Consider the following 23,286-nt stretch of genomic DNA (forward strand, 5'->3'; position numbering starts at 1 on the left):
GAAAAAAGCTTTTATGCGATTGCATTAGGGGTGTGACGAGATCTCGAGATTAAGTGTGTCTCGCGAGATTTCTTGTGGAGGTGCTGGCCGTTTCTCAAATAAAAGACTGCATCCTTCGGAGGTCGCATTTTTAAACTGCATTTACTTCATCACTATCTTATTAGAGACTATTAACAATTATAAAGTTTACAAATTATTTAATTAATCGCAAATTGTTGTAATATGCTCACGACTTGCAAATGTAATGCTCAGTTAATGATCAGAAATAAACCTTGATGACGTATGCAGCATGCGACCTCCGGAGGATGCAGCTTTCTACAGTGCTTGCATTATATTTGTCTTTTACTGCATTTGCTTTTTTGTTTAGGTTTCCAATAATGTTCGTTTGGGAGCTTGTGTGAAGTCTGAGACGCGTTGTGTTTGTCTGTTGATCACTGTCAGATGTGAAGTCTCAGCAGATTAAACCCTCACACAGAGTTTACATGATTAAATGTCTGCATGTTCTTGCTCAAAAAAATGACAGTGACTGTATCATTTCTAGTGTAAAGAAATGGACATATATTAAATATTAATATGGATTTAAACATTGTTTGACTAAAAATAAGCATTTCTCTCCGTCTAAAGTGAAAGTGAAAGTGAAGACAGCGTCGGCGAGATGAGTCCTCTATCGCCGTCTGCAGGCATTTGTTATAATACATACGTAATGCTTTTTATTTATAGGCCACAAAATGTTGTTTAATGTAACTTGGTTTTAATACTTTATTTGAACCAATTATTATTGCATCTTCGTTATTATGTAATTTTAAATGCTACTGCTCACTTGGGTCTATTTTTAGTACCTCAAAATAACAAATTACTTCATTATCAGTTAGCAAAATAATTGTTAGGGCCAGTCCTTGATTAGTTAAAACATTTTAAAAAATAATGTGATTTCAGTTTCTTATTCATTTATTTTATCATTGAGGGTTTCTTAAAAAGTGTAAAAATATCGTACCGTTCTCGTGAACCCAATCTCGTGTTTTGTCTCGTCTCGTTGATTAAGTGTCTCGTCACACCCCTAGATTGCATGATTCAACGCATAATCAGCCAAAGTCTGCATATTTATGCGCGGGGCACATTTTTCAAATACGTCGCACTTTCTCAGCAGAAATTGCAGATTTCCGTGCGCAAAACATAATCCCAGCATTTTTGTAGCAAAAATCACAAATATCCTAGCGGAAAGTTGAAAAATGTTGTATTTACTTCACACAAGCGCAGCCATATCCCCTGTTGCCATGGGAACGTTATGAAATGACGCAAGTTCCCGCAGTTTTTGCAAGTTCCCGCAATTTTATCGCATAGAATTGCATAAATATCCCGCATCCATCGCATTTTTTAAGAAAACGTGCCACAAGATCAATGATTTTTGCTCGCAACAATCACACAAAAAAACTCTTCTGGAAGGACTGCAAAAAACTCAGATGCACATATTATAGGAGGATTTTACAACAAAGGCAATTTTCACATTTACAGTGAAATAAATCAATATGATGTGTAAAAATAAACACTGAGTATATTATAAGACGTTTTTATTCTGTTTTACAGGATAACACCCGACGGGTGGAAAACATGCTGAAATGTTGGATTATCGAAGCCAAGGACTTGCCAGCGAAGAAAAAATATTTCTGCGAACTCTGTCTGGATGACACATTATACGCACGGACTACTTGCAAACTCAAAACGGACAATGTTTTCTGGGGCGAACACTTTGAGTTCAACAACCTGCCCTCCGTCAAGAGCATCACTGTGCACGTTTATAAGGAAACGGACAAAAAGAAAAAGAAGGACAAAAATAATTACGTGGGCCTGGTCAATATACCCATAGCGGCGGTCACAGGGCGACAGTTTGTGGAAAAATGGTATTCCGTGAGCATGCCGAATCCCAATAAAGGAAAGGGACCGGGACCGATGGTCCGAATGAAGTCACGATATCAGAGCATGAGCATCCTCCCCATGGAGCTGTACAAAGAGTTTGCAGAGTATATTACAAATAATTATATGTTAATGTGCTCGTTGCTGGAGCCGGCTCTCAGTGTGAAGAACAAGGAAGAGATGGCGTGTGCTCTTGTTCATATCCTACAAAGCACAGGCAAAGCCAAGGTAAGAGAATGAAGTGCATGAGGAATTTTAATGTGACCATAAAGCAGTATTTCCTATTTGCTATTTCTAGTCAAAATCTGGTGGTATTTGGGTGAGGGGTGTGAACATTTGATTGGACATACAATTGGATATGGCTTTGTGGAACAAAAGAGCCAGATTTACTGACAGCTTGCACCAGAGCAGACGCCTCTTTTGTCGTTAAACTACTGTTGGGATTTACTGTAGACACGCAGAGAAAATAAGCTCTGAAAAAGCGTTGACATATTTATGTTTGCAACTAAATTTATTACATATGCATTTGTGTGAGTTTCCCCTTTTATATGCAAAATTTATGGGAGAATTATTTAAATAATTTACAACTGGTTTCACCCACCAATTTCCTTGCGACATTATTTAATGCTTAAAAAAGCATGTCTTCAATTGCTTTGGTCACTATTGAAATTAGATGTTGCACTGTTGTTCTTTACCGCGTGCCTTGTCAGTAAATCTTCATCTTTTAAAAATTGCACTCGCACACTAATTTGCTCTGTTTGGTCAATCTGGCCCTATGTTATTATTGTTCTTGTTTAGATTTCAAAGAGGAAAAATAGTATGCAGTTTAAATGTGTTTATTTCGTAAAGCTAAATTTGTCAACCTGTTTAATTACTCTAGAATATACATTGGTTTAAACTAGGGCTGCAAGATATACTGAAATGATTTAGGGGCGATTCACATTTCGTGTCTTTTGCGCGGTCAAGTTTGTTATTTCAAATGTAGGCATGTGGTATGCGCGCTCATAATGGAAGCAACGCGGCCACAACACGCACACGGTGCGACGCGCTTGTTTTTCCAGGCACGTCCGCACCGCATCAAGTTAAAAACATTTCAACTTTTCAGAATGCTGCATGCGCACTGCAGGTCATGTGACAAGAACCAACCAACGGTCGCGTTTTCCGCACGGTTTTAGATGTGACATGTAAACCGCCTATTAAACATCGCAAAAGTACATATTGCACTATGCATATCACAATAGTAATTTTAATAATTTAATAGCACATTTGAATATATTTAATTTAATAAACATTTATTTTTCATCCGTTTTAAATTATCAGTAGTATTTGACATAGTTATTATTGCCTGTTTTTGGACCTTCATTTGGTAATTTTCTTTTTTCTTAATTTTAATATAATTATTTTTTTCAACTCACAAATCCCCGACAACCCCACAAACTCCAAGTTTTGGAACCCTTGGCATGTCTTATTATTTAGCAAGTTATAGCATATTGCATTTTTTCCCTCCAGTGTTTAAAAAAAAAGTTGTCAGCCAGCGCAAGCATTTTTTATGATTTTCACAAAAGTTTAATGCCTTCCAGAAAAGTTTGTATTTTAAATATATAAACATACAATATATCAAATGAAAGAACACACCCTCTGCTTTCAAACAAAAAAGTTTCATCCTACCTTATTTTTTCTCTTTTTATCACCTCTCAAATATGGGTAGGTTTCTTCAAAAATAAAATTTTTTGATAATTTTGCTTTTGTGAAGGACTTTTAATAGAAATCAGATTTAGAGCAATGATCAAAACATACACAGAGTTTTAACTGTTTGCCCTAAAGGAATACTTCCGTTAAGTTGGGTAAGATTATCCTGGTGGATAATAGCAGAAATACAAATTGCCGGAAAGCGTTTTCTCTTAATTGACGAGTTAACTTGTCAATGGCGGGGAAAGAGTTAATATCATGCAGGGCTTGTCTATAGCAAATAGACATGAACTTGGCCACAAAACTACATTTTTGATTACATTAAAGGTCACGTTCTTCCTGATCCCATTTTTTTAAACCCTAGTTTGTGTGTAATGTTGCTATAATAGCATAAATAATACCTGTAAAATAATAAAGCTCAAAGTTCACTGCCAGGCGATATATTTTCTTTAACAGAATTCGTCTTTCAATGCCTACAGCGAACGGACGGTTTGGACTACAGCCCTCTACTTCTTGCTTTAATGACGTCACTAGAACAGTTTTTTGACTAAGCTCCGCCCACAGGAATACGACAAACTAAGCTGCTATCGAATCTCAACACACTAAACAAGCTACACAATCAGAACGCAATACGTATTTCTAAAGGAGGGACTTCATAGAACAAGGAGGACATCACCGTTTTGAGGACAGGGAAAACAGCACTATACAGATAAATAAATTGTGTGAAAAATACTGAATTTTTTTTACACGTGAAACATGAACACATGTTATAATGTGCACTGTAAACACAATCAAAGCTTCAAAAACACAGAAAGAATGGGACCTTTAAGTCTTTAAAAGCGGGAGTTTATTGTTGTCTAGATTTCTGATTTGATTCGATTTTAAAACAGTGGTAATATTATCTTGAAGGGTTTTGTTGAGCAGTGGGTTTAGAAATAGTTTGACAGTTTTGATTGTTGCTAAAGGCTAAGCGTTGCTCAAGACATGTTTTACTGCATTGCTAGAAAAGAACCATGTAGATGTAGCCTCCTATCCCTCATTTAATTATTATAGTGCTGAGCACTTTAATTGTGCTCATTAACTTAAGCCCGAGCCTGTCCGGCGCCTCAAACAGTCGCCATGAATCTGCCCAGAATTTGGTGACATCACACACAAAACAATGCTGTCTGACACTTTGTCACTCATTTGTCATCATCGATCGAATGCTGCGAGAATGAGCTGTTACCGGATTGTTTTTATCCCGCAGCACTTTGGCAGAAGTCCGAGGTGCTGTTGCATCATGGACCAATTGGAATTCGCCATGCTGTTCTTTAGAATGCGGGAATCGCATTATTGCTTAGTGCAACTGTGAGCTTAGATGGGATTTGGGTCTGAGTAATAATTCGATCCCAAAACACAATGTAAGTTCTGTTTAGATGTGCTTGAACAAGATCACTTATAGGGTTCCCACGGGCCTTGAAATCCTTGGAAGTTTGTGAATCTGGTGGAAAAAATTCAAAGCCCTGGGAAAAATGTTTTGTAAAATATACATACATAGATACAGGTCATTGAAAGTGCTTGAATCTATTTTATGCAAGAAGTTTTTTGGGAAAAACATCCATATTATTTCCTGTGTAGTGTAGGATAATATCATAAAAATTCTAGACTTTTTAAGCACACGTGCTAAACTGTTCGCTTTAAATGCTTATATCATCTGTATGCGAATGTTGTTGATTCATACCAAAATGCTTTTTTGCATAGTTGTGTTTGACACATGAAAACGTCTGAAGTTACGTATGTTTACTGTTGTTACCTGAGAAGGGAACGAGACGCTGCATCTCCCTTGCCATACTTCCTGCGTCCCTGTGATGCCGTCTTTGGCAAAATTTCAGATAGCAATATACTTCCTGGCTCCCGCGTCACCGTGTCTTTGTTGTTAAGCCTCACCATTGGTTGAATTTGATTTACACATTAAGACGCACTTACCCCTGGAAGCGTCCCCAAAGTGTCACCGCAGTGACGCAGCGCGAGTTCCCTCAAAAAGTAACAATGTATCTTAAAAGGTAACACGATGTAACCTTGCTCTCACTTGAAATGTGTCCTCACATTTAGTCCTTGAATTTGAGGGTATTGGACCTGGAAAGTCCTTGGGAGGTCGTTGAATTTGAAATTAACTGTGGTGTGGGAACACTGTTATTGGGAGCTCTACCTGGTGTGTAATGAAAAAATTCTGAATTTCAGTGTGCTCCACCACAATGCCCAATTCAGACTCTTAGCGGTGACTTTTGCAGAAATCATAATGGGTTATTTTTGAGAATGTCAGTGAAGTGGCTGTTCCATCATTTAATGTCAATTAAAAAAGCCATAGTCTCTCATTACGACAAAGCTGTTTTGTCACGTACAGCATTGTCCCATTGTAGCAAGTGTATTGTTTATTTATTAGACCGGTTGCTGTAAAGGCTACTGTAAAGTCCATCGACATGCTCTGCATACCAGAGATCCTATCAACTTCCTGTTTTTGTCTGCATGCCTTCATGACTTCAATAGTGAGATCTGATAAGCACCTACATTTACATTTATGTGTTTGTCAGACGGTTTGATCCAAATTGACTTACTGTGAGTTGCAAAGTATACATTTTATCAGTATGTTTGGGAAATTGTGGGAATCGAACCCATGACCCTTAGACTGCTAATGCAATGCTCCACCAAATGAGCTACAGCTCAAAGCACTAATTATAAAATAAACAAGTTTCTGTATGTCGCATCTCATTTTAAAGTGTTTTTATGTGTTGCCAGATTTTAAATGCTTTGGTTGATGCTAAGACTTATACACATTTATTGTCCCTGTGAAGTAAATTAGAAATAACATGTAGCCAGTTGACAGCATAAGCTGTATTTTAGATTGCACCAACTATATTACATTTCACCCCCCCCCCCCCCTTCACAAAGCACCATTGGTATGCATGGAGAATTCGTCCTCGGAATGCCCGAGGGAAACTCCAAGTGTTAGGTTTAATCAGCTTATATTGGTTAAAGGATCCAACTGGTTACATGGTCACACACAGTTAATAAAACAGAGCATAAACATGCTAATTTATTCATCAGCAGGCCTGTGCTCCGGAGTGGGTGTGGTCATTTTTGCGCCTGTATAGCTTAGTGGCATTTCATTAGCAGTGCAAAAGGTCATTGGTTCGAACACATACTCATAAAAAATGTATACCATATAATGTGCTGTAAGTCGCTTTAGGTAAAAGCGTCTGCCAAATGCTAAAATGTTAATGGTCATTGGGGGCAGTAGTCATTAGCAGGTTAGACAGGTGCTCGACTATTTTAACAAGTCTTTTCTTACATATTCATGCCTACCTCATTGAACCGTAAGCAGATCTTAGCAACCCTTCTCAAGGCTGTTGAGGAATAGGAAATTGTGTGAATCATAAAGACTTTTGCTTGTGAGATGTACAGTATATAAAGTATATGGCCAGTTGGCCACATATATATGGATTTCAGTCATGTGACCTTTTATGTCATGCCGCCATCTTGAGGACCTACCGAGTACCAGTAGGCTATTGACAAGCATTGGCTATCTTGCTACGATTTACGGATTTCTTATCTTTTACTGTCTATGATTCTTAGGGATACAGTAAAGGGCTACGAAAGACAACATGTCGCATCTCGACTGTCATGAAAAGAAACGCTACTTAAAAAAATATATATCTTGGTTAGGTTGTGATGCCTACTCGATCCCTGATGCGTTCTTCCAGCCGCTGTCCTCTTCTACCAAACTACCACTATTTTACAACATAAGAAGGTGCGACACAACATGAAACTTTGCTCGAAGTATCACCTGGATCTTTACACATGAATGCTAGCATTGAGAACATTGTTTGTGTACACAGATTTTACTAAAAAGAAAGGTTTTGTACAATTGACTTTGGCTGTTATGGTGTCCGCTCGTCATCTCTGCCAGACGTAAATAATAGTTTATGGGATTGTTTTACACATTTTATTATTCTCCAGTCAAAAAGTGTGATGGCTTAAAAAAAATAATAGCACACATCTGAAGCCTACCTTAGGTACCACAGGAGTTTTGTAAAGTCATATTCCTATTATCTGTACTTTTGTCATTTTATTTTAACGTTTAGTCAAAAATTGCAATTCCATAAATTCACTTCCTGTTTTTCCAATTCACATTCCATATCAACATTTAGCTGTTCATTTCAAATCTAAAATACTACACTGCAAAAAAAATTCTTTTTTACTTAGTATTTTTTTCTTGTTTTGAGTAAAAATATCTAAAAATTATTAAATTAAGATGCTTTTTCTTGATGAGCAAAATAACTTAGGAAAATAAGTCTCGTTTTTTAGATAAAAACTATAAAATGTAAGCGAATTTGTGTCTTAAAAACAAGCAAAAAAAAATCTGCCAATGGAAAAAGACAAAAAATTTCTTGAATAAGTGTTAAAAAAGTTAACTTATTTCAAGAAAATTTTTCTTATTCCATTTAACATTTTTTTGTTTTCTAAAAACTTGACTTATTTTCCTAAGTAATTTTGCTCATCAAGAAAAATCTTAATTTAAGAATTTTTAGATAAGTAAAAAAGTCAAGTAAGAAAGTCAGCAGGGCCGCTGGAAGTCAATTTGATCAGGGGGTGCTGTGAATTTTTTTTTTTTACAAAAACCTATGAGCCTATAGGCCCATTTAAAATACATTTTAAAAATAAATACATTGAGTTTCACACTACTTTATTGTCATATACACTTTAGTGCACACAGCAGGGTCTGAAACACACAGACATCAGATTAATATATGCGCTATTAATCAGAAGCAGAAATACTTGTAACAATTCCAGGGGAAATTACTTTCGTTACATCTTCAGACATACATTACATATATATATTTACATACAACATATAATATTATAACAACATATAATATTAAATAAACTTCAAAATTTTCAATGTCCAGACGAACATATTTTACTTTCGTTTTTAAGTTAGGATCACACGTCGATTAACAGTGGTAAAATATTCTCACAATTACATACCTTATATAGAACTTTTTTTTACTAAATAGTACTATCGCTGGCTTTTTTAACTTATAAATAATTCATACATTGAACAAAAATAATAATGGGTTTAGTTCCGATATTGTATACTTTTATAAAGAAATACATGCTGTATAATTAAATTTTTAGAATATATTAGGCTTTATATAAGGTTTGTACTCTAAAAATACTTTATTTGTTACAAACAAGAGATAAAGAATTTACAAACGTTCTCATCTCACCATATCCACAGGTAAAGAGTCATTATATACAATTAATTCGTGGGGAAGCATTTAAAAAACATTTAAAAATATATGCATTTGTTTAAAAGCAAAGCATTTATTTACTTAGCTACAGATGAAGCAGCCATTTGCGCCTTCTAACGTCTCATAATCGGTTATCATTTATGTCCAAGACACTCAATAATAATCTTTTAAATTTTAAACCTTTAAAAAGGCGTGTTTGTGCTGCTTCGCATCCATGATAACAAACCCGCGTTGTCATCCCGTTAATATGCGCATATTATCAACGCGCTCTTTACTCTAGCAAAAGACACTCGCGTCGCGCATTGCGCCGGTTGTATGCAGAATGGGTTGGTTGTATAATAAAGTCCAAAGTCTCTCATGAGGGGACGAATGCCCAGAGAGTTCAGAATTTCTGTGCGGGCATGCATCAGCCAAAGGTGTGTGAGTCTTTTTTGGGTCCTGGTGAGTGCGTACCATGTCTTCAAAAGACGCAAGGCGGAGAAGTGCGCTCGGATGAGGCCACGGAGATGGGTAGGCACATGAAATTAAAATCCAAAATACACGTAATAACCTACGTGTGTCAAAAATAATTTCCTAAAATATGCATAAGTAATATATAGACGGGGTTGCCGGTTTACAAACATTACAGGGTGCGCGAGCATCCAGGAGGCAGAAAGCCCGATTGGTGAGCTGATCCGCTACTGCAACAACCTTAATTATTGAAGCGTTCTTTATTGTTTGTATATAAATAAAACTTGATTTTAGTTGGAACTGTTTTTCTGTCTTTATTTTTGCAGTGTTACTGTGATACATGTATGAATTATAATGTTGGGCTAACGTAATAGTTGCATTTACTGGTATGTTAACATCAGGCACCCAGCACTGACTCTGTTGGTACTATTATCCACGCAACAACTCCTTTGCATTTTGACTTACAGACACAGCTAGCCTACAACACAAGGCACGTCTCTTCTTTCTGCCTCTTGCAACCAGTTAATGACGTCGCCGAGCAACCCATCTATAAATTGTGCAAAACTTTTTACTTAAAAATCTCCCTCTCGCCAACAGGGGGTGCTGCAGCACCCGCAGCACCCCCACTTCCCGCGGCCATGAAAGTCAGTGTAGTATTTTGATCACACTGCAAAAAAATTATTTTGTCTTAGTATTTTTGTCTTGTTTTGAGTAAAAATATCTAAAAATTATTAAATTAAGATGCTTTTTCTTGATGAGCAAAATAACTTAGGAAAATAAGTCTCGTTTTTTAGATAAAAACTATAAAATTTAAGCGAATTTGTGCTTAAAACAAGCAAAAATATCTGCCAATGGAATAAGAAAAAATTTCTTGAAATAATTTAACTTTTTTAACACTTATTCAAGAATTTTTTTGTCTTTTTCCATTGGCAGATTTTTTTGCTTGTTTTAAGCACAAAATCACTTAAATTTTATATATTTTTTCTAAAAACTAGACTTAATTTCCTAAGTCATTTTGCTCATCAAGAAAATACATCTTCATTTAAGAATTTTTAGATAAGTAAGAAAGTCATTTTTTGCAGTGTAGTATTTTGATCACACTGCAAAAAATTATTTTGTCTTAGTATTTTTGTCTTGTTTTTTAGTAAAAATATCTAAAAATTCTTAAATTAAGATGCTTTTGATGAGCAAAACGACCCAAGAAAATAAGTCTAGTTTTTAGACAAAAAATATCAAATTTAAGTGATTTTGTGCATAAAACAAGCAAAAACAATCTGCCAATGGGGTAAGCAAATTTTCCTTAATTTAGTGTTTAAGAAAAAAATGCAAGATTTTTTGCTTACCCCATTGGCAGATTTTGTTTGCTTGTTTTATGCTCAAAATCACTTAAATTTTATATTTTTGGTCTAAAAACTAGACTTATTTTCTTGGGTTGTTTTGCTCATCAAAAAAAGCATCTTAATTTAAGAATTTTTTGATATTTTAACTGAAAACGGGACAAAATAACTTTTTTCTTGAAAATAATTTTTTGCAGTGCAGCACTGCAAAAAATATTTTTCACTTAGTATTTTTGTCTTATTTTTAGTACAAATATCAAAAAATTCTTAAATCAGTATTCATTTTCTTGATAAGCAAAATTACCTAAGAAAATAAGTCTAGTTTTTAGACAATTTTTTGTCTAAAAACTTATTTTCTTATTTGTCATTTTGATCATCAAGAAAATGCATCTTGATTAAAGAATTTTTTGATATTTGTTCTAAAAACAAGACAAAAATACTAAGTGAGATATTTTTTGCAGTGCTGATTATCAAAATACTAAGGTAAATGTTGATATGCAATGTGAATTGGAAAAACAGGAAGTGAATTTACAAAATTGCAATTTTTTGACTAAATGTTACATCTTTGTTTTCACACTGTTGTCCATACTCCATCCATGCACAATGTACTCAGTAGTCTCCTTCTGGTCTGTGCTGATTGTGGCATTAAGCTATAGGCACGTTTAATATGATGTGACAGGCGTGGCGGGGAAGACGTGTTACACTGCCGCGTCTGATTCGTGGTAAGACTAAGGAAAAGTGTCATGGTGGTGCAGACCTGTTCAGCATGCTGTGTTAAGCTCTCGAGTCCTAATTGAATACCGAGCACTGTGATGCCTGCCAAAGACGCAGAGCTCTCAGTAAAAGTGGGTCTCTTTTGATCCTCTGAGTGTCATACGAAGTGAACGACTCAGATTTTGCCCTTATCACCTGATCCCTCTGGTGATGATTAAGAGCTTTATGCGGTGTGATTATTCAATTTGGAGTGAGCTCTTTGCATTGTTTCCCATCTTACATAAGACACAGTTGTTGTGGACACCTGCTTAGGTGACAACGCTGCTTGTTGAGGTGTAAAATAATGAGTCTGACTCTATCTCTCGAAACACCGACATACATCTGCTGCAAAGCATTGATCCCACGCCAGAGCATCAGCAGAAATGAGGGCCAGCTGTAGACATGCGCTCACTTCTGCATCCCTTACAGACATTCAGCTGACAGCAGCATCGCAGCGCCACCCACACTGATCTCAAGAGAAATGTCTCTCATCTGTCTCTCATGGAACAGGTTATCCAGCACAGATTGTCTCGCTGATGATGGTTCCTAACTTAAATCATTTTAATAAGCCATCTAAAGCTAAACATTAAAGGGCACATATTATGCAAAATCCACTTTTACAAGGTGTTTGGACATAAATGTGTGTTGGCAGCAACAACCCTACAATAATAAAAAAATCCACCCACTCCTTCTTTTTTAATCCCCATTAAACCAAAGCAGTCTAATTAGTCATGCTGTTTTGATTCTCTTGTTAATGTGATGTCATACAAACAAAGCCCCGCCCACAGCCACTGACTGAGTGGTTAATTTTATCCAAAAGCTTGTGTTTGTTAGCAAGTTGTAGCGCTAATGTGGCTAAAAATACTATTGTCTCAGACTGTATTCACAGGAATCAGATCTATTTTTAACCGAAAACACTCAGTGAAGAGCTTATTTGCATTAAAAGGTACACACATGTAAACAGGGTTTTTTTGCTCCTGTCTAAATAGGGTAGGGTGACCATTTGTGCCATTCTTCCCGGACGCGTCCTGGCCACACTGCAAAAAATTATTTTCAAGAAAAAAAATTCTTAGTATTTTTAGTATAGTATATTTTTAGACCAAAAATATCAAATTTTAGTTATTTTGTGCATAAAACAAGCAAAAAAATCTGCTAATGGGGTAAACAAAACAAAATTTTTTTAAACATTTTCCTTAAACACTAAATTCAAGAAAAATTTGCTTACCCCATTTGCAGATTTCTTTTGCTTGTTTTATGCACAAAATCACTTAAATTTGATATTTTTGGTCTAAAAACTAGACTTATTTTCTTGAGTCATTTTGCTTATCAAGAAAAAGAAACTTAATTTAAGAATTTTTAGATATTTTACAGAAAACAAGACAAAAATACTAAGAATTTTTTTCTTAAATAATTTTTTGCAATGTGTAATTTAACATCTTAATGGGGTGAGAAAAAAAATCTTGAAATAAGTTTTCTTTTTTCTTAATTTAAGCAAACTTTTCTCACCCCATTGGCAGATATTTTTCTTAATTTAGCATCTTAATTTAAGAATTTTTAGATACACTGAAAACAAGACAAAAATACTAAGTAAGAAATTTTTTTTGCATTGTACAAAATACAAATCTGAATGTCGCACATGAGCAACGGGTTGTAAAAATGCTCGCGCTACGTAAAAAATTGTCTTTAATTGCAGCCGCATTCAGGATGCTTTTGATGAAAAAGTAAACAGAAAGTTCGGTTTATGAGATCGGCAGATTTAGCGAGCACCGATCGAGTCATTTAAAGCAACATTAAAGAGTTTTTGCTCTTTGCTCCCCCCTACAGGTTAGAAGCGTAATTGTCCATTACCCACTGTCGTAAATACTGCAGCATATAGCTGGCTCTGATTGGAATGTAGGTCTGCCATAAAGCAAGTTTTTGTAGTTTTCACTCGAACTACAGCAGTGGTTCTCAAACTTTTTCAGCGTGCGGCCCCCTTTGTGTACGGCGCATTCCTTTGCGGCCCCCCAAAGAAAATTTATGACAAAAAACTGTTCTAAAACTAAACTTTTAAATTAAACAAAACAAATTTAATGATACAATGTAGTGCTGTTGGTTAGTAGCCTTATTTTTTTTAGGTTTAATTCCACAGAATTCATGATAAATTAATTTATTTTATAAAATGTTATAAAGTTGGGGCCCCCCTGGCACCATCTTGCGGCCCCCCTGGGGGCCCCGGTCCCCAGTTTGAGAACCACTGAACTACAGGACGGCGACCCGATGGTTGGAAACTTCTTTAGTGCGGATTTGGCCGATAGAGGGCTCCAAAGCGAATGTGAAAGTGCCGTTCACCCTGTTTCAAGTGAATGAATGACTGAAACTTTTTTGGAAACGTTATTTTAAGGTAAAAAAACTCTTTGGTGTTGCTTTAATGCCATTATCGGCCGATACTGATCGGCGTCCGATCGATCAGAGCATCTCTAATTAATTGTTTTGGTTTGTGTGTTTATGCATTGTTTGTTTTTGTACTTTTAATGTAAACTGCCTTGAGAGACCCTTATAAAGGCAGTATATGAAACAAAGTATAACATATAAAGTATACAATATAAAAGTAGGCCGTATGACTCAATGACATTATTAAAGTACCCCGAGGTTATATGATATCATTATGTAAGACATTGTTTGCTGTTTCTCTTCCATTTCATTCTCTGTTTTGCATACTCATAGCAAACGGGCTTTACTCTGTCAATATTAAAGATATCAAGGTTATATTTTCACAGAATGTTCTTTTCATTATGTCGGATGAGTTTATGAAGAAAGCAGTACATCACAAAAAAAGATGACTCGCATTATATATACAGTCATATGAATCACTTTTATAGTGATTCATCTATTTTGTCTATCAAGTTTATACAGGCTGATGGAAAGTCATTAGCCTGTTTACACGTTTGTACTTTTGTTGTTGTACTCTGCTTAAACGCATTACGGGGAGACGGTGAAGAAAGACGGCATGACACAGAATAGACATCACGAAAACCCGGTAAACAGGAAGTGATAAAAAAGAATAATACAGTAAATGCCAGAGAAAATTTCATTGGAATATACTGTGTCCATTATCTCACAATCAATACACTATCACTGCATATGAGTCACGCACCCGGTCGGATATCTATAACCGTCTCCATCTGGAACACATCGTGACTTCAGTTGCAGTGTGTCTTCAGTCAATAGTGATGTGCTCAGACTTCAAATGAAAAGCCCTGTCAGATGGATTTGCTATTTTCAGGTCATCTAGTAAGACACCCGGCTCTGGATGGTTCAAAAACAAAAGTGTAGGACTTGTGATCAAAGTATGGGCAGATGGGGGGAGAAAGAAAGCCCTGGCATAGCAGGCATATGAACAATTCATTTCTTAGTGTTTCATCTTGTTTGTTTAAGCTAGGATGTTAGTTTTCAAGGTTAAAATACTCTAATACCAATTTAATGTGAAGAGATAGATTTAAGCAAGTAGGTTGTGTCCCTGTAAAGGGTTAAAACTGTGGCTCTGGTAAATCAATGCTCTGATTAAATATCCTGACCAGCTCGAAATAACAACATTGTTTTAAAGGCGGGGTGCATGATCTCTAAAGCCAATGTTGACATTTGAAATCACCTAAACAAACACGCCCCTACCTCAACAGAATCTAGACTTTCTTTTGATAGACCCGCCCAACACATACGCTACCCAAGCAACGATGTCAGTTAGTAGACATGCCCCTTACTGCTGATTGGCTACAAGTGTGTTTTGGTACTCGACCCAACTCCCTTTTCCAAAGTGTTTTTCAAAAATCGTGCACCCCACCTTTAACCAATGGCATAAATTTGGCTACCAGGCTACTTTACCTTTTCAATTTAATGTATTTACGATAATAGGTGCCTTTACCTTTAAATCTGTGTGTTAAAAACTGATCAGTATTATTTTTCATCAAATTTTTGTTTTTGTTTTACAGGACTTTCTGACAGATCTGATGATGTCTGAGGTGGATAGATGTGGAGACAATGAGCATCTCATATTTCGTGAAAACACATTGGCTACTAAAGCTATAGAGGAATACCTGAAACTAGTCGGACAGAAATACCTGCAGGATGCTTTAGGTAAAAAACATGTGATGTCTAAAGAAATACTGTGCTTTTCTCTGAATTCCTGTAGTTTTAGGCAGTCAAATACGGTTGAGACTATACAAATCAATAATTCACTGCTTTTGAAGATTGAAGTTCTATTTAATTATTAAAGATATCAAAAAAGTCTTTGAAAGCCAACTGGATTCTTGAATATACCCACAAAATCCTATGAGGAGGAGAAAAAGTCTGCTTTTGCCAAAAAATGTTCTAAGGCACTTTTTTCATTTATGTGAAAGACTTTGTATATGAGGTTTGTTTCAAAGCCACTTTCTGCAATACAAAATAACTGGTTCAATTTCCAGCATTAGTAAGTTTTAATAATTTTTCAATGCATTAATAACCAAGTCATGCACACGCTGACTGGAAGTGATGCATTTCAGTGTATTTCAATCAAAACTGTGTGTTTAAAGGAAAACACCACCGTTTTTCAATGTTTTGCTATGTTCTTACCTCAACTTGGATAAATTATTACATGCCTATCTTTTTTCAATGTGTGCACTTTTGGTCTTTGTGCGGTGCTTCTTGAATGTGTTGGCATTTAGCGTAGCCCAATTCATTCCTATGGCTCCAAACAAAAGTTTTATTTTGTGCCACCATACTTACTCATGTAACTTACTCATGTCTTTAAACATGGGAAAACATGGAAGTGTTTGATGGCTTTTAAATTCATCCCTGCTTGGAGCCATAGGAATGAATGGGGCTAGGCTAAATGCTACAGCACGTCCAAAACAACCAGCAAATAGACTGAAAAAGCTGTTTTGTGTAGGCTGAATGTGTTTACATTTTGCATTATTCCTTCTGTTCTTCACGTTTACAAAGTTATGAAATCAGCTGAAGTAGTACATTAGAAGTCATTTTTAATAGAGGTCGACCGATATGCTTTTTCTCTGGCCGATGCCGATTTTTTAGAAATCAGGGCAGCCGATGGCCGATATGTTTGGCCGATTTTCTATATGTACATAATAATCAAAATGTTCTCATCATTATTAGCAGATATTTTAAATGCAAAAATGTCACTATTTAAGTCAAAGTATTTAAAAATATATGACTGGTCTTTCTGAAGAGTTTTACAACCTCCTCTGCACCATGCATTTATCAGACACAGATATTACCTGACATTCTGCTGTCATCATCTTTGATCAGTTTTTTACCATGGCTTTTATTGCTTTGTAGGATAAAATCCTTATTTGGTAGACCTGATAAAATATTTATTCATCATAAAGTTAACATAGTAAATGTCTATGGTTTTTAGTTGCGACTGTTATTTAGGGCAAATCTTTCTAAACACATTTACATTCTCATTTCTGAGACGCTATAAGTGACTGATTGTGCTGACAGTGACGTCTTGTGAGTTTAGTGTTGGGACAGATCTGTTGTTTCAACCGTTCATTCAAACGAATCCGTTCAAAGGAGTCAGTTCGCGAATCGGACGCGCTGTGTTCTAATCCAGGCTGAGCAGCTCAAAACTGTAAACAAAGTGTTACTGTAAAAAAAACATTTCCTTTGTGGATATGATTTGGTCTTCCGACCTTTCGCCATCGGGTCAGTTTTGTTTTGAGTAATAAAAGCAGGGAGACAGAAAGCGTGCGCGCGCGGCTCTTCTCTCTCTGTCACGCAAACAAAACTCATCATCACTCATTAATCACATGAAATGAGCCTAATCTTTGCACGGACAGTGCACCGCGAGACATAAGACCGTCGCGCTGTTGTACTGGCTGCTTAATTCGCGCGATCCCGCCATCATTTAGTAAAGCTGTTTGTGAACAAGGCATGGCTGCACACACACACACACGAGACGGGAGCGAGTGCTTGCAGCAAGAGGCAGCGTCACGAGTTCTACAACAGCGCTTAGGTGCCCGCAGATGCGCCTGCCTATTAATCGGCCTAATTTTGCAGCAAAATCGGCCAAGGCCGATTTTTTAAAATATGCCAAAAATCGGGCAATTAATCGGCCGGCCGATAAATCGGTCGACCTCTAATTTTTAATGAGGTATGTCTCTAGTATAAAAAAGGGGAAAAAATAGGATCAAAATAGGATTTGGGCTACAGAAATTGTTCAATTAGTTAATTGAATTAGAAACACTGCAAAAAATGACTCTCTTATTTAGTATTTTTGTCTTGTTTTTAGTACAAATATCAAAAAATTCTTAAGTGAAGATGCATTTTCTTTATGGGGAAAATAAAGAAATGTTTTAGACCAAAATATCAATTTTGTGCTTAAAACAAGAAAAATTCTGCCACTAAATTCAAGAAATTCAAGAAAAAGAGTTTTTTGCATTTTTTGCACAAATTCACTTTGATTAATTTTTTTGTCTTAAAGCTAGATTTTTCTTAGGATATTTTGCTTATCAAGAAAATGCATCTTGATTTAAGAATTTTGAGATATTTGTACTGAAAACAAGACAAAAATACTGTTAAGTAAGAAGTAAGTAATTTTTGCAGTGAATCCACAACAATTAAAATAAGAAAACTTTCAGAAAGGTTTTGTCCCCATTTTTTTTTTTACAACAAATGAGATTTTAACGATATTTTAACCATTTAACTAGGAATTGTCCCCGGTTTTCATTTAAAAAATCTGGTCACCTTATTCATGAGGCGCTGTACAAAGAATAAAATTGCACACCTTGAAAAAAGAGGTATGTATTAATTTGTGTAAGTTGAGGTAAGAACATAGTAAAACATTGAAAAACTGATGTGTTTTGCTTTAACTTTATCAGTAACACTTGAATTCATTTAAAACAATTTGATTACTAATAATACGTAATACATTATTATTTTAATATTTATACATTAATATTTTTAATCTTGTCTCCATATGTTCTTCCAAAAATATTGGCGGTCTTTGTCATATAGGCATGGCTGTTTATTGTTTCCTTAATTTGCATTAATTAATTTATTCCTCTATGATGAATATTAGAATAAAGCCTCTTGCGCTAGATTGAGATTCTCTCCCATGTTGGTACGGATTTACGATTAAACAGAAATTTCATTACGACTGCCACTAGGGGGCGAACTCCTACAGTCGTGTCCGAATGTCTTTTACAGTGGAAATGCAGCTAAAGTATACAGTTCACACAACAATGTACTAAAAGCTAAACATTTTTACCATTGCGTTTTTTACCATTGTGAAATTTACGAAAAGACTAAATCTCTGTTTAATTGTGTTATTATTGATTCGCTGTATAGGCCAGTAATTGGGGATGCCACATTACGTACAAATATGCAGTATGCATTCTCATGACATCAAGATTTTTAAGCCGCTTTCTTTAAAATTTAAGTATTTATTAGACTACTTATATGACTGAATTTTGCATATCATGCGAGTCTACGAAAAAGTAAACATTTTATTTAAAAATTATTAGTTTGCTTTTAAACAATGACAAATTACTGAGCACTAATTAAAACATCCAATATAATGGTAATGTAGCTCAATTTTTCCACATTGTTTATCTTGTTTGATCTTTGTCTCAGGTGAGTTTATCAAAGCGTTGTATGAGTCAGACGAGAATTGCGAGGTGGATCCATCGAAGTGTTCCTCCAGTGACCTGCATGAGCACCAGAGCAACTTGAAAATGTGCTGTGAACTCGCTTTCTGCAAGATCATCAACTCTTACTGGTAACTGCATCATGTTCACCTCTTATTAACATCTGCAAACAACTGATATCAGTTTACTGGTTAGACCTTCTAGCAAAAATGTTTCATTATAAAATTGTTTGAGTTCTGCCTGCTGATTGGTCATTAATACAGTATTTGAATGAAATCACACTTTGGTCGGAGCTTCTTTTGGGCCATCAGAAGTGAGACATCTCCACCTGTTCTTATTGAGACTCTGGTATATCACAATCAAGAATATCATGCCTTTTAATTCCTGTTTCCCTACAGCGTGTTTCCACGGGAGCTCAAAGAGGTGTTCGCATCATGGAGGCAGGAGTGCAGTAACCGAGGTCGACCGGACATCAGCGAGCGTTTGATCAGCGCGTCTCTATTCCTGCGCTTTCTGTGTCCCGCGATTATGTCGCCATCTCTCTTCAGCCTCTTGCAAGAGTATCCGGACGATCGCACGGCTCGCACGCTCACTCTCATTGCCAAAGTCACGCAAAACCTTGCCAACTTCACCAAGTGAGTGCAATCGTGGCCAAACCAAGGATAGAAAAAAGTGTTAAACCTTTTCTATCAGCCCACGAGAGTTTATTTCTGTTTATGTTGTAGATTTGGCAGTAAGGAGGAGTACATGTCCTTCATGAATCAGTTCCTGGAACACGAATGGACCAACATGCAACGCTTCCTGCTGGAGATCTCCAACCCAGAGACCATCTCCAACACAGCAGGGTTCGAAGGTTATGTCGACCTTGGCCGTGAACTCTCTACTCTTCAGTCTCTACTGTCAGAAGCTGTCTCACAACTCGATCAGGTAAGCACAACAGTAGTTGTGTATTTATTTTTTTAACAATATAGATCAGGTTGTAATTGAATGAGGTTCTCATGCGTTCCAGAGTACAGTCACTAAACTAGGTCCTTTAGCACGGATCCTACGGGATGTGAATTCAGCCCTGACAAATCCCACTGGAGTCCCTGTGGCGTCACCCACCGAGCGTGTGGGTTCCCCCAGTCTGCCCAGCAGCAGCCTGTCCACCGGCCTACAGAAGATGGTCATGGACAGCGAGATTACAGGGTATGTGAAGACTAGTCATTTTGTGTTGTTTGTTCAGAGGTTTTTTCCCATACTATATGAATACCCAATGAAGTGTACTTCTTACTCAGTGTGGCATCTGATATCTGGGATAAATCTAAAAGTCAATACAGGAGTCTTCTTGTTTTATGCTGTTCGGTGGGTTGCGAGCACAAACAAAAGAAACTCATTCACATTCTGTTCTGGCTGGGATTTGTGATTGAAGTGAAAATGAGGCACTTTGTGATACAATCAGTGTAGAGAAAATGTCATGTGGTTATAGTTGTATCTGAGGAACCCATGAACGGTATAGCTTGTTGCAAATCTACATTAAATGAATGTGTTATAGCTAGCTTTAGGCTGTGTCAAGGTCACAGGTTCAATATCCTAAATGTTTTAATACTCAGATTCAGTGTATGTCGCTTTGCATTTTGAAAATGTGTTAATCGGAAAAGTTTTAACTCAAGTGAAGATTTACGTTACAATACCTTACATTTGCATTTATGCATTTGGCAGACATCTGTTCAAGCTATACATTTTCATATACATGTGTTCCCTGGAATCGAACCTGTTAGCTTTGATTTGCCAATAAAATGCTGTACCAATTGAACTTTACAGTAGAGGACAAACAAGACCAAAGCAGCTTTACAGAAGGCACAAAATAATAATATACTTAAACTCAAGTTTAACTCTTTCCCCGGCATTGACAAGTTTTCTTGTCAATTAAAAGATAACTTTTTTCTGCCAATATTTGCATATTTCTGCTATTATCCACTAGGTGGCGCTCTTACACAACTTATGAAACACTAAAGTATCCATGGATTCAAAAACAGTAAAAACTCTGTGTTTGGTTTGAATATCACTCTGAATCTGATCGATAACAGTCCTTCACAAAATTGCAATTATTTCAGCTTTTTACTCAAAATTTGGTACCTACCTATATTTGAGATGTGATAAAATTGAAGGTAGGACAAAATGTGTTTTTTTTAAAGCAGAGGGTCTGTTCGTTTATTACATATTTTGTGTGTGTATATATAAGGGAGAGTGGGGCACAACCTAACGCTATTTGGTTTTGGCTCAATCATTCAAAAAATATTTTAGTTTGATTAATTATATTTTTTACACAAGCAACATACACATCTCTGCTACATTTGAAGTTTGTATCTAGTACTTACCATTCTTGGACAATTACACCAAACGTGACAGAAGTGCAAACGTTACTTACCCCATAGGTGGGTTTAAATGTAACAGGCATGGGGTTAGTTGTAACACTTAATAAAAATTAAGTTCGCAGGCAAATATTTCAATATTATTTTGTCTATATACTTAAAGTGGATATTGTTTATATATATATGTCTATAATAGGCGGGTATCCACACTATATGCATTCATCCAGCCCTTTTCTAACAATAGTTCAATTATACAAATCGATTCAAATGTCTAAAAATTTGAGAAAAAGCAGCACAATTATGACAAAAATTTTTTTTATGTGTGACCCAGTCTGTAATAACAATACTACAGTTTCAAAAATTCAAATTCTGAGATAATGAGCATCAAAGTCTGATTTTAGCCATTCATTTCATTATGATTTCAATCTTTGACGTGACCTTATTCAATCAAAATTAAATTAATTTGACACACGATTTTTGATAAGACAGGCACATTTATTTTGTTGGCAGCCAGCAATCATTCGTGTTTAGCCTATTTAAATCAACTACAAGACTTACGCTAACGCTAGCGGTTTTCATATCGTAAGTGCTGAGGGGTTAGTTGTAACACAGCGTTAAAATTAACCTGGGTCAAAATATTTTCAAGCCCACCAAAAAAGTTGGAAAGAGCTGCAGATATATTTCTATGTTTTAGTCCATGTTTTAGTCAACAAGACACTGATTAATATGACATGATTAATATGATGATTTGGTATCTTACACACCCAACTTAGAAACGGAAAAAACATATGATGAAAAAATTTACTTACATGCCATTAAAAAACTCGTTCATCAGTAACTCTCTGGAAAAACATTAAACATTTCCAATAATTTGCAGGAGATTGTCTTTTGGCAGCGTGAAAAAACAAAACGCTCAACCTTCGCAACAATGTAAACAGTCTGTGTTAGGACTAACCCCGCGTTAGTTTTTGCCCCGTGCACCCCTATATTTAAATACATTTTTTGAAAGGCATTAAACTTTTGTGAAAATCATTAAAAAAATGCTGTCGCTGGCTGGCAGCTATTTTTAAAATGCTGTTGCGAAAAGAGTGAAAGAAGTTGCGATCAAATTTACTTCCGTGTAGTGACTTATTTCCGAGTGAAACTAAATATCTTGCGAGGAAAATTGTGGTTGTCACTTGTGTTTTCCACTGTGCTTTGATTCGATATAAAAAAGTAGGCGTTTTATTCAGAAATGAAACTGGCAGCAGACTGACAGCTGGAGGGGGCGGAGTTTACAGAGGCTCCTGTTCAAGCCGTCTAGCTGATGTCATCAGAGAATGATCGCAACAAGAGGGCGAAACTACTTTTCAGATTTTGATTGAACTTTATGAGGGGGCACGTGAATTAAAAAAAAGACTTGCACTGATCAATTGTTTGTAATTAAAACTACAATATTCGATTAAAAATAAGAATTGTCAGCTTTGATTTCATTGGGACTATAAACGCAGAAAAATCTAAAGTTTAAGAAACAAAACTACAAATAAATTCAAATAGGAGTAATATTATTAGCATTTTGCACTTTTAATTTGATGTGATGAGTTATCTAATGCCCTGAGCTACTGTCACGCTCCTCTCCCACATCATAGCACCCACATCAATTAGTTATTTAGATTAGGCTAATAGGCATATAATGAGTTTGATTTTAATTAAAGGTGAAGTGTGTCATTTCTGCACCAATATTGGCTCCAAAACAATGGCAACTTTCAGATACATCCTCTATCTTTCACTGGTGGGACACTTACATGATCCTTTCCCAAACTCATGCCATCAGTTGAGCTAAAGCAGAATCTTGGTTTGGCTGCAAGTTGTAATTTTGTTTGGTGTCGCTAGAAAT

The 23,286-nt window shown here is 36.1% G+C and overlaps 1 protein-coding gene across 8 annotated transcripts in view; it reads left to right on the top strand.

Annotated features, from left to right (window-relative positions):
- dab2ipa (DAB2 interacting protein a) overlaps window positions 1-23,286 on the top strand; it is a 140,130-nt gene that overhangs the window by 100,528 nt on the left and 16,316 nt on the right. For all 8 annotated transcript variants that reach the window (XM_055167770.2, XM_055167771.2, XM_055167773.2 and 5 more), the window contains 6 exons: window positions 1,585-2,139; window positions 15,400-15,544; window positions 19,043-19,187; window positions 19,455-19,691; window positions 19,782-19,983; window positions 20,066-20,244. In XM_055167770.2, the coding sequence (XP_055023745.2) occupies window positions 1,585-2,139; window positions 15,400-15,544; window positions 19,043-19,187; window positions 19,455-19,691; window positions 19,782-19,983; window positions 20,066-20,244 (1,463 nt within the window). The remainder of the gene's footprint in view (window positions 1-1,584; window positions 2,140-15,399; window positions 15,545-19,042; window positions 19,188-19,454; window positions 19,692-19,781; window positions 19,984-20,065; window positions 20,245-23,286) is intronic.

The sequence above is a fragment of the Misgurnus anguillicaudatus genome, chromosome 5 (assembly GCF_027580225.2).
Source record: "Misgurnus anguillicaudatus chromosome 5, ASM2758022v2, whole genome shotgun sequence".
NCBI lineage: Eukaryota > Metazoa > Chordata > Actinopteri > Cypriniformes > Cobitidae > Misgurnus > Misgurnus anguillicaudatus.